This window comes from Pelecanus crispus, chromosome 1 (assembly GCF_030463565.1).
Source record: "Pelecanus crispus isolate bPelCri1 chromosome 1, bPelCri1.pri, whole genome shotgun sequence".
Taxonomy (NCBI): Eukaryota; Metazoa; Chordata; class Aves; order Pelecaniformes; family Pelecanidae; genus Pelecanus; species Pelecanus crispus.
In genome coordinates this window covers 153,191,580-153,203,937 of record NC_134643.1, presented here as the reverse complement: position 1 = coordinate 153,203,937, position 12,358 = coordinate 153,191,580, and the positions used below count along the sequence as shown (strand labels likewise).

Sequence of the window (12,358 nt, the reverse complement as noted above, 5' to 3'; positions counted from 1 at the left end):
TCCTCAGCCCCGCGGGGCTGCGTGGCGGCGCCCGGGAAGCGGGCTCTCTCCCGGCACTACGCCTTCTTGCGGTCCCAAAAGCCATTCAAGGCCGATGGGCTTCGCGGGAGGCGAAAGGCCAGAGCGCCCAGCCGGGGAGGCGGGGGGTGGGTGTGTTACCGGCCTCCCCGCTCGCTGTTCAGCCCACGCCAGCCCCGCACACCCGCTCCCGCTCCACAGGCAGCCGCCGCCCTCTTAGCGGGACCCGCACCTCAGCGCCGGGGCGGGTAGCGCCCAGCCCCCTCCCTCCAACGGTCGCGCCCCACCAACGGCCCGGGCCCGCGCCCCACCAACGGCCCGGGCCCGCGCCCCAGAGCGCGGTGAGGGGGAGGGAGCGGGGACCTCACCTGCTGCCCCTGCCCGCGGCGCGGCGCGACCCCCGCCTCGCCCCCCACCGCTGCCGCTGCTGCCGCCGTCGCCTTCCGGCAACGTCCGCCGCGCAGGCGCTCCAGTCTCCTTCCCGGAGCCGCCCTGCCCCTTCCTCTCCCCGCCGGAAGCAGCGACAGGGCTGTGGGCGGCAAGATGGCGGCGGCCGCCGGTAGCGGTGGCCGGGTAGGCCGCAGCGAGGCGTAGGGCCGGTGTCGCCGCCGCCGCCATGCCCAAGTACTACGAGGATAAGGAGGAGGACGGGCGGGCCTGCGGGGGGGTGCGGGAGGACCTGCGGCAGTGCCTGCTGGAGAGCCCCTGCGTCCTGCAGGTGAGCGCTGCCGCACGCCCGGGAAAAAGCCCCGTAGCTCTCGGCCCCGCCTCGCTGCTCCCCCCGCTTAAACCCCGAGGGAAACGGTGTCTGAAGCATTTTTGTGTCTCTCTGGCAAGCTGCAGAAATCCACTAAGTCTTTAATCCTTCATTTTTCACCTCACAGGAAAACAAAACCCCTAAACAATGTTTGAGGGAAGGGCACTGTAGGAGTTTGCAAATGACATTTTTTGCGTGCAAAAGATCAATGGTAAGTGCTCGTGGTGTATTTTCTTCTGCTAGCGGCCTGGTTGCTTTCCGTCCTTTTCCCCGCTTTCTGAAGAAAACCTCTTAACCGCTTTAGTTCAGTAAAACTGGTGTCATTAAGCAGAATAGGTCTTGCCTTTGAATTCCATTTAAAATACGGATGTTGTACACGCTTCTCATGAAGAAAAACTTGTGTGAACAAGAGGAGGGGGAAGTGTATTTAAATTGAATTAGGCTTAGCATGTGACATGTCAACGAGGTATGTATTTTTACTAGTTTTTTTTTAGTAAAGCTTTGGTTTCAACAATATTAGTAGATCAAGTGAGAGATTGACAAGCTAATTTTTGTCTATGAAGAAAGAACATTTAAGTGAAAAGAATGACCCACTGAAAGAGATTTCCACTGTTGAAGCAGGCTCTTGCATCGTTAATTTTCTTGGAAGGCTTGAATTCATGGTAAAGAACAGTTTGGGGTTTTTTATATAGTGGGGTATCAAGTAAGCCAGTTGTAAAAATGTAATTAGATAAAGTTTCCTCAATTTTGGTAGGCATTCATTGCCTAGAAACATCTTGCTTGTGTTTCCATAACATGTAAAAAATAGTTAAGGCATGGCAAAGATGGTATTAGAACTTTCTAAGCATGAATAGTGCCGGGCTCATTTTTATTTTTAGCCGTTGTGATACATAATGAAGAATATGCAGCTGAAACTGTACCTAAAATTTTCCTTCCATTCCGTATTTTTGCTTAAGTCACAGCAGCTTTTTGTAGCTTTCCTATATGAACTGTATTAATCCATAAAGTGAGAAATTATTATTTCTGTGGACAGAAAAAAATGCTGTGTATTTAATACTTTAAATCCCTATTTGATGCTGCAGTAGCAATATATGTATCTCCAGATGATAGGCCTGTATTTCTGTCTGTAGGTGGTTAAGCAAGCCTGATGAAACTAAGTTTCATGTGGGAAGAGGCCTGGCTCTTACATGATTCTATTTAACTGCTCCAAATTCTAAGGCTGAAGAATGGCATCTTTCTTGTCCTGTTAACTCTGTAAATTTCAATAATTGTGCTCTGCCAAATTTCTTACTTGGTATAATAGTGAGGCTTAAAGAGTATTTAAAAACAAGTTAAACACTAAATGCAGATATAATTTATAACATGCTAAAATAATTAGGGATTGTTCTTAGATGCTGTTTTCTTTGTAAGGAAATACAATCTCTTATCAGAGGAGTAAACTTCAGTACACGTTAGATATTAAAGTAGGAACAAGGTTTAAAGTGGAAGCTGCTTGATTATTGGACAAGCATCTTGCAGTTTAGGTCTTTACAAATTTTGCTGCAGTTCTGAAAGAGGGTTAGTTAAAGGAGGTAAAAGATGTGTTCTCCATCTAATATCTGAATACGGCTGAATTGCAATCTGTAACTGCCGTCTTCAACACTGACTGTCTAAATTCAGAAGAATTCTCCCAAGATCAAAGTATGTTTTTCTGCTGCGCTGGGAAAGAACTTGCAATTTAGTTTCAGTAAGTCCTGCACTGTAGCTGTTACTTTAGATTTACTGCCATTTTTTGTCTGCCATTAAATGCTTTTTTGTAACTGCCAAGAAGAAACTTGCAGCTTTTACAAGCTGAATATTATTTCAGTTTTTACTGATTTTTTTTTTTTTCAGACACTTGTTGTATTTAAGTTATCCCTGTCCTCACTGACATTTGCAGTGACTCCCACTTCAGCCCAATCTGAATTTTCCTCCTTCAGCTTGTCAGTTAAGTTTGGAAAAACAGATCTAAGTAGATTTACACTACCCTGTTTTCGTGTGTTCCTTGCCATCCCACTATGCTGTTCTGTCACTTGCATTGTTACACTGCTTATTTCAGAATGCACAGGATGCTTATCACGTAATTTTAATTTTGGGTGAGATGTTAGGTAATACAATGTTTGTTTCCTTTGGACAGCCCTATGACTTGTTGTCTACATCACTAATTTTCTTTACAGTGACTTCTGCTTTACTCTGCGCTTTCTTCTGATGTTACAAAGTGCCAAGATAGCACAAGCACTCTAAAGTATTTCTTTTGCAAAATGAATGGTTTTAATATATTTACTTCAATTTTCAGTTGGATACCAGGGCAAGATTCAGAGGAAGGAAGGGATACTGAAGTCCTCGTGAAGAGACCCAGCCATGGGAAATCAGGGTTCATCAGCACTTTAAGCAAAACAGAGACTAAAGAAAGAAGATTGTATCTGCTGCATCCTTTCATGCAGTATTTTCGTGGAAGGTATCTACTCTTGAGTGTTCCGATAGATTGACCTGGATGTGCATTTAAATGTTAAAAAGAAGGCAAGCATAAAACTGCAAGTTCTGGCCAAAATGGGTACTTGCTTGCAAAATGTCATGTGCTTGCAATAAAATATGTGAAATCCGGAACAGGCTGCAGAAGTTATCATTGTGTTTTGAAGTGAAGTTTTTTGTGGTTTTACTAATTCTGATCATGTTTTACCATTACAAATAATACAAGATATGGAACTGGGAGTTCACTCGACAGGTATCCCAGAGGATAGCTCAGGATAGAGCTGTTTCCAGAGGTGACGAGTTGACCAAGGTTGTGAAATGTATCTGCAAGCTGCTTCCTCCCCAGTAGGTTTGTTACCCAACAAACCTGCACTGATAGGTAGGAGTGGCGATGTTTTTGCAGTCCCACATGTGCAAGGATGGCATCTCTTTCCTCTTGCTACAGATTCCTTTTAATGTGATGATTGATTTACGTGTTTATTAGCACAGTCTACTCTCATTGGACAACTAGATTAAAATTTGGCTACTCTAATTAAAGGATGTCTGATTTATCTTTCAGTAATCTGTCTTCTCCTTGTATTGACACAAGAGAACTGTAGCATTATTCTAGTCAATGACTTGAAAGCCATATGCCAGGATGTAGCAAATTATGTATCTTTGGATGGGTGAGGAAGGTGTTCCTCAGGCCAACAGTTAAGGAGACAGTGGCTGCTATTACTGTGTTCTAGAAGTATTTACAATAATATTTAAGTTCCTCTGAGATGACCATGAATTATCTTTCTGCATTATTTTCCAAGCAAGTATATAAATACTAATCCAACCATATGTACAAACTAGGGATGATGATCTGGACTTTATTGTGTTTATAGGAAGTTGTGTTCCACAAATTTACTTTGTACTTTGTGAACATTTTTCTTCTTTTTACTTTGCCACTTATCTCTGAATTCTTTGGTTCGCATTTATGTTCGAATTGCCATTCACGTTCATTTAAATTGTAATTAGTTTCTGCTATGTACTTCTGAAAACTTGCTCTTCCTTTAGAATTTTTTTGTGCTTAGTCAAATTTTATATAGTTTCATAAGTTGTAAAACAGCTGCGGTGAAAAAGCAAAGAAATTAATAGAGGAAAATACTGGTTTGCTTTCATTTGATCAAGGATGACTGTGGCAGATCTGTCTGCAGTATGACAGTGTTAACATCTATCACTTAGTCTCTCTTGCCCCACCCTGGTAAGGAAGTGGGATTTATGGGGGTAACAAGCATTAAACAGTGCTTAAAACATAACTGTCGTCAGTGCTTACTCGGTCTGTTTAAGAACTTGTTTCTGAAGAATATTTCTTTTTCCTTCTTTCAGTGTCTCTGCCTCCTTCCCTGCCTTTTGAAGCCCTTAAGAAAGAAATGGTAGTGTAACTCTTACATATGGAAACTGAAATAACTTCAGACAAGCTGATTAGAAACAAGATTAGGAAATAGTGAGAGGGGAGAGAGTCACAGTAACTGCTTTTCTTGGCTAAAGCTTCTAGCCATGTAGCTGATTTACATTTAGTCTGAACAAATGCATGCGATGCTTATTGTTTGTAAAATTGATGACTTCAGTGAATGACTGCATGTTGATTATTTAATTCTGTCTTTCTTAAGCAACTGCTCTGTGATCAAAGTATGTTTATATTCCTTGTATGTGTAGGATTTTATTTTTGCAATCGTAAATCAACACCGATTTCACATTTTCATGTTCTGTTGGTGATGTGAAAGCCAGTTCATTTGTTGAAGTGCTGTAAACTTCCTTTGTTTTCCACAACCCAGTTACCATATTGTCTCTTTATTTATACTAAAATGATAAATTGATATGATGTCTATGAGAGTATTCTTAACTTACCACTCTAATTTCAAAGTATTACTCACAAGCTTTCTCCATATGGGGGGGGAATTAAAGCTACTTGGCAGGTAATTAAATGCCTGTTAGAGAGAAGAGTGAGAATGGTACGTGATTTGGGCAGTCAGGGACTCTTCCATGGTCTGCCCTGACACAGGGAACTATAGGCTTGGTGCTTCAGGTGATCTGTCCCTTTCTTGGCCATAATCACTGAGCCTCGCCTAATGGTGCTGCAGAAACTCCTTTTGGAAAGGAGCAGGCAGATAACAGATCATAGACAGATAATTAATTAAAGTTATTTTTAGGAATTGGCTCGTTTCGGTGGAGATCAAGTGTGAAAATTAAATGCAGTGTTTGCTATCAGGCATTTAAGGATTTAATAATTAATTTAACAGAATACTTGTATTACTTGATCCAATAGAATCCCTTAGTGTCGGAACTTCCTAATGGTTCACTAGGCTATCTAGGATGGTATAAAAATACATATAATACGTATCTAAATACTGACTTGCTCGAGAGACTATCATTGTTCAATTCTGGTATTGTGTAACATAATATTCTGCCTAAAAATGACTAATGATATAATTGCCTTGGGACTTTGAGCACTGTCCTACTTGAGAGCTATTAATGTTTCTTGTATGAAAACCAATTTGTTTCCTTAATGGAAAGTCCTAAGTACTATAAATTTGTGTATATGATTCCAGCTTTTTTCCTAATACACAAAATGTTTTTATTTGAATATATTGATACTTTTAAGTCTCATGTCTTGTGCTACATCACTGGCTTTTATTGAAAAAATACACGTTTCTAATCTATGGTAGGTTTTGCAAGATTGAACGTGTAATGTATTTGAATCTGTGAAATTAGACTGCTGAAGACAAAAGGTGGAAATGGCGCTGAAAGGCTCTTACTGGTTTTAGAATCACAAATATATGCAGTGCTAATAATTTGTATTGAGTAAGTACAGGACACACTTTGCAAAAACCTTTTGCTGCTGCTCTAATTTCTCCCATTTGTTTTACGTGGTGGCAGAGTCAAAGGGTGCTGAATGCTGTCGAGATTCCTGTCGCAGACTGTGGCTCCATCAGTGTTAGGACCTGTCTGTGTTCCTGCATCTAGTTTAATCAATTAACATGTTCTCTCTGTGGTCCGATCCTGCAAACACATTAATATTTACACAGCTGTAAACACATATTGCAGAACTACTCACATGTTTATTATGATAAAAATAATAGCCCATAGTCATTTACTCTGGTTTGAAAATTCTTCAGGTCACTAACTGTTCTTTCAAGTTAGTATGAAGTGATAAACATCTTGTTTAAGCAAAATCTGTTTAATGAAGGCCCATGTGTACATATATTGAAAAGTGAGATAAAGGGGTTGGCGTTTAACAAGTATGCATGCATTTATTATTTGTTATGCATCTTAAAAGGAAAGACAAAGCATCTTTAAAAAAAAAAAAAACCCAATCACTTTTGAAAGCTTTTCTGCTTCCAGAATGTGTGCATTTGTATTACAAAGAGCTTCATTATTCACTGGCTGGCGTAAGAAATTGGTTGTGTATTCTCTCTCCGCTTTTAAGTTTTTAGGGGGTAGCAGGTTGGATGATATGCTTTTTTCCAAAGCAAACTTTAAAAATAATAATATTTATTTCAGTGGAAGCCTGGAACAAACTAGACTGACACCTTCTGCTCATAAGAAGAGCACTAAGTGAAATCATCTTCTAAAAATGCAGCCACAGAATGTAGGTGGTAAGCAGTATCTGTTGTTTAAGTCTTTGGATGGAAAGCTTAGAAATACAGAACTGTAGCAGCTTTGTTGACATGATGAATTTCACAAGTGCTCATGCTGCCTTAGCACTTGATATGTGGTCATTTAGAATATGTGTATTTATTCTAAATATGCATCTCATTGTCTAAAGCTGAAGGGCATGACAGTTTAGTTTCCATCATAAGTGTAGTTGACAGAATAGTAACCAGAAACCTTAAGATCCTTTCTCCTTTTTCTTTTTCCAGATGTGCATGCTGAATTATTTGTCTGGCATGGTTTTGCTGCAGATATCTTCAGAAAATTATTAACTAGTTATTTCTGTAACTTCCTGATGACTTGGTTGACTCTCTGTAGGAAGAAAATTCTGTAAACATAGAAAGCACCTTCTTGAAGTGGACTATGCTGTATTTTCAGAATTTGCAGTAGGTTGATTAATAATGTCCTTAAATGTTGAAAGGAGAAGAAGCAACAAGATTAGCATTTTAATAGCTGCTTAATGATGTCAGTAGCAGGTGATATATTTCAAATAATGTATTTTAGTAGATAAATATTGAAATTATTTTTCACATCAAGCTGAGGTTTGTTTGTCCTGATGAAAGCTGTCATGTTCTTTCTTTGCGCATAGGTACTAATGGGCTGCAGTGAAATGGAAGAGAATAAATTCTTAAGGATTTTTAGTAACAGAGGAAATGATACAAGCAAATCTCTGTGACTTAGAACAAGATAACCAAAACTATTTTTGCAATATTGCTACTGTTAACTTTAAAAGGAGCTAGGGAAAAAACAGTGAATATAGAAATCGGTTTGTAATTCATAAGTTTCAATGATAAGCTGTGCTACTGTAAAATTGCATTGTGTTGTCCCTCATTATCATGAAGGGTGAGGAACATAGAATTTTTCTTTTCATCCAATTTTGGCAGGAATTTTTAAGGCTTTTTTGGTGAGGGAAGTTTTGAAGTCTTTCTGGTACATAGGCTACAGAGGTCTAATATTTGTTAGATACTGCTTTGCCTCAGGCTTTTGATTTTGTATCAGCCATACCTCTCTAGTGGCTGCAACTGGATGGTTTCTGGAAACCTGGGTGAGAAGAAATCTGTTACAGGTCATCACATAGCTAGCATACTGGGGAAGATGAGGGTAAATAAAAACTGATTATCGGTTGTCTAAAATTTTGCATTGGTTGATATAAAGACAGAAACTGCATAAAGCCCTTTCTCAGCTGAGACTGGACATCTGGTGAAGTGTCCCTTTCTTCCTGCTTTATATTAGCAGTTAAGGTAAGAGAGTTTAACACCCTTCATCTAGTCTGACCTTCTGTGAAGGTTAAGTTTTTATGCTAGAGAAAGGCATTGACTCTTGAGAAAGGCATAAAATGTAATCTATGTCTTCATTTGATAGTATATTTCGATAGCTAGTAATCCCTCTGTTAAAGTGCATGTCTGTCTTGTGATTAGAATTTGACCTCAGTTTCCACTTACAGGAAAAAGGAAGGGGATGGCTCTGCAAAAGAGGTTAGTAGTATCTTGTATTTTCTTGCTGGGAATGCATTTGAAACTAAAAACACACTCAGTATTTTTTGATGAAATGCATGGATTGATGTCCTAAAATCTTGTGTTATGCCCATCTTCCTTAGTCCCCTCACAAACCTGTAATCTTCTTTTAAGGAAGCAATAAAGCCCTGTACGGGTTTTTTCAGTAATGTATATATGGGTAAAATCTTTTCTTCTTTCTTCGTACACTATTGATTGTGCTTCCAAGATGCATGTCACATTTTGTCACAATGTTAACTTGGGATCTTGTGTTCAATTCCTTGTCCATTATGACCCGGATGCCTTTTTCAGAGTCAATAGTTTTTCAGTCCACTTTTTTCCCAGTGTTCAAGGTACAGCCGTGTATTCTTTTCCTGGATGTATAACCTGAGATTTGGCTATTAAAAAAGAAAATATTTTGAACGGTATGCTTTATCAGCTGTTCCAGGACTCTCGTGTGATGGCCCAGTTCTTTTGTTTGCCATAGGGCCAGCTTTTGTGTTGTCCACAAATATAATCAGCAGTGAGTTTATACATGCTTCTACATCTTTGAGGAAAATGTTGGATAGTCTTAAACCTGGTAATGGTCCCAGGGCAGCTTTCCAAATACCTGGGCTCAAATACAGCTCTCCTCTGACAGTTAGCTCTTGAGGTTTGTTACTTAGGTTTTCTTAAACAAATCTATATACTCTTACCAAAAAATGAGGAAAGTGAAAAACCTGCCTGCCCTATCTGTTCCTACCCTGCCAGCTTTTCTCTTGTTATTTGCCCTGGATGACTCGGACTGCTCTGCCTGTGGTGGTTCTCTGGGCCCCTCCTCAGCGCTGGTGCCGCGTAAGCGCCCTGCTGGTCTGTTGAGTTTTATTGCTGTTCTGATTTACTGATGCTAAGCGAACATCAGTAGTAAACACCGTTCTTCCAGGATCCTTGGTGGGGAGTTGTCCAAGCCTGCTGTTTTTAAAAGGTCGTATTTTGGTTGATGATGATTAAAATTGTCATCAGCTACAAATAAACGACAATGTTTTGTGCTTCTTAACCTTGTTGAACTCTCTGTTCCAATTGAAGGGTGCTAGTGACAGTGTCTACTTGCTTTCTAGCCTGTTCTGGCCAAGTATATTTAATGTTTTCGTGAGAGGATGGCTTTAAACTTGCATGACATGCAGAGGAACTCCTGTTTTCTGACTCCTTTTTGTTTAAAAACATGGCATGGTTCATTAGCTTTGTGTTAAACTATGACCAAAGAGAAATGCTAAAAATCATGTGTTTGACTAGGCATTGAAAATGGGTTCTCCTCTGTAAGTTCTGTCTGATTTTTTTGAAATGGAAGTGTTTGGATCAATCCTGTCACACAGCTAAAAATGGAATTTCACCACTGACAGGTGGCAAGAAAAATGAAAAATTCAAGCTGCGCCTCCTGGCTTCTCCATCCAGATTCGGATCATACTGAGGACTTGAGCTGGCAGCTTCCGGCGGCGGGGAACTGCAACAGGCAAATTACAGTTCTTACACTAGAGTGGTGCTGGGACTGACTCAACTGGTAGTTGGCAGCGGTCCTCCGCAGATCACGCACAGTTGGCTGGAGGCATCCAGACAAGCGTGCCCGTCTGCGTCTCACGAATTCCCCACTTCAGCGTGTTTCCTGCACGCAGGAGCCCCTCGCGTACCTCCTGGGAGTTCCGGCAGGGCGGGTTGTGAGTCACCTGTCTTCTCCTTGGCATTTGTGCACTGTGTAAAAGAAGAAAAAAAAAAAAAAAAATAGAATGAGCCTGAGCTGGACTGTGAGCTCTTCTTACATTCTTTCAAATTACACTTAGCGCTGCTTGAGCAAGGTAAGTCCCTCACTGATAGCAGCATGGTGTAGCAATGGATTAAGAAATGGAGCCCAGGCTCCAGCTATGCGGTAGTTTCAACAAATGTAGGTGGCTGAGCCAGCTATCGAGCAGCTTCAAGTGTGGACAATGAGTGAGGATGAATGGAGGAAACATGCTGGTGTTTTCATTAGAAAAGAAAAAAAAAATATGGATTATTATCTCGAATTGTGTGGCCCAAACTTCATAGCCGCGATGCGGGTACTTCTCAAACCAATGGCGTTTTCTCTCTCGCAATCCCCCATCCCTGACCACAGACGGTGATGCCAGAGCATCCCGTTTTCTGTATTTTTGGATCCTTTGGCGTCGGACACGGCAGAGCACGGAACGGCACCGCGGCTCGCTCGGAGGCCGGCGGCCGAGCCTGGGGTAACTGGAGCCGTGCTGCAAAGCGGCTCCTTTCGGCCCGGGCGGGAGGGCGACGCCAGCCTCGCCGTGGCCGCGCCTCCCCGTCCCCGTTACTTGCCGCCCTCGCCTCCCCCCCCCGCCCTCCTCCCGCGGCGGGGGCTGGAGGGCGGCGGGGGGCCGGGCCCAGCGGCGGGGCGGGGCGGGGCCGGGCCGCCGCTGCCGGTGCCGTCACGATCGGGCGGGCGCCGGAGCCGCTGGGGGTGCGGGGCCGGCGGCTGCCGCGGGGCGGTGCCCGGCGAGCCGGGGCTGCCGAGGTAAGCGGGGGGCGCCTGCCGGGCCGGAGGAGGGGGCCGGAGGGAGAAGGGGCGCCTCCGGGCCGGGGGCCGGGCCTCGCTGGGGCCGGCGGCTCTCGGACGGCTGAGGCGGGAGGCGCCGCGGACAGCTCCGGGGGCGGGGGGGGGGGGGGGGGCGCAGCGCCGCCGCCGGCGCCCGCCCTGCGTCCGGGGCGCGCCCCGCCGAGCCCCCATCTTGGTGAGTGAGGCCCGGGCACCCGGCGTTTGCTTCGCGCCGCGTCGCGGTGTCGGTCATCGCTGTTGTCATCTGCAGCCCGCCGCTGTGCTTGGCGGCGGCGTCGGCGACGTTCTTAGGCGTTCGTCTTTCGCTAAGGTTCGTCCCTGAGCCTTCCTGCGAGCGTACGTGAGCCCTGCCGGGCTGCCCTGCCTGCGTAAGGGCGCATAAACGCCAGCCTGGGGAAAAGGTGCAAGAGTGAGACATTAAAAAAAAAAGAAAATTATGTCACTTAATTTGTGATTTAAGTGGGTGCTTGAAACCCCTTATGCATTCCTGTTCCCAGGTATTTTTACGCCATCTGTGCTTTGCCACGTTAGCCCGGGCGCTGTTGTGGAACAGCAGGCTGGCAGGCCTCGCGTCCCTGCGAAATTTCTCACCCGCCGCATTTGCTGTCGCGGCGGTCGCGTCGCCCCAGAGGGTGAGGTGGTGTGGTTGGGACCCTGAGCAGCGCTGCGCCCTCCGCACCTGCACCCTTTGGCGCTCAAAATGAGCCACGGGAACGCTTGCGCGCGCGGGAGGCCCCGTCCCGAGGTGGCATTGTCTCTTCAGTGTTGCTAGCAGGAGTTTGAAAAAGTGAAGATCGGAGGGTCCGTTCGTGATTGCTGCCTGATGATGCATGGTGTACCCGTGCTCTTCGGTGAGCTCCGCTTTTTTGGCAGCGATGCCATCGTTCAGGGAATGGGAGTTGAAGAGCAGAGCTTAGCGAGCAGAGTACACTGTGGAAAGTGGTAGGATGTGTAAGAACGTTCAACCTCCCTTAATTTATTCCAGACCAGCTTTTATGATTCCTTTCCCACGTAGAGAAGCCTTAAAAGGAAACAGATTGTATGTTTAGGTTGATGCATATTTCAGATTTTTGGCCATTTATTAAGCTGGAATATGGTTGTGAAATATCGTAGAAGTGCCTTTGCACTGCCTTTGCAGTACTGATGCACCATCGTCTGTGGCTTTGATGGAGCAGTGTAAGAATGAAGTTGTAGCTTTGTCCCAGTAGCATACCTTTTCCCCCATACAATGAGCAAAGTCAATATATGATGGTCAAAGCTCAGCGTGGACTGCATGTGCTGCATAGATGGTAGAGGGGCTTTTGCCTGGGCAGTGAAGCACTCCGTGTTGACAGTAGCTCTCCATCTGCA

The 12,358-nt window shown here is 43.9% G+C and overlaps 1 protein-coding gene across 3 annotated transcripts; it reads left to right on the top strand.

Annotated features, from left to right (window-relative positions):
• The first annotated feature begins 634 nt into the window (after positions 1–634).
• Positions 635–6,019, top strand: LOC142595161 (cytochrome c oxidase assembly factor 5-like). 3 transcript variants are annotated; one of them, XR_012831725.1, is made up of 4 exons: positions 635–736; positions 903–986; positions 3,090–3,251; positions 5,959–6,019. XR_012831725.1 is itself a non-coding variant. In XM_075722709.1 (3 exons), the coding sequence occupies exons 1-3, from the start codon at positions 635–637 to the stop codon at positions 3,129–3,131; spliced, it is 228 nt and encodes a 75-aa protein (XP_075578824.1). In that variant the 3' UTR covers positions 3,132–3,491. The 3 variants fall into 3 exon arrangements, 1 of the variants encoding a protein (XP_075578824.1); XR_012831724.1 differs by lacking the exon at positions 5,959–6,019 and adding an exon at positions 4,619–4,887; XM_075722709.1 differs by lacking the exon at positions 5,959–6,019 and having other exon boundaries at positions 3,090–3,491.
• Positions 6,020–12,358: the final 6,339 nt, after the last annotated feature.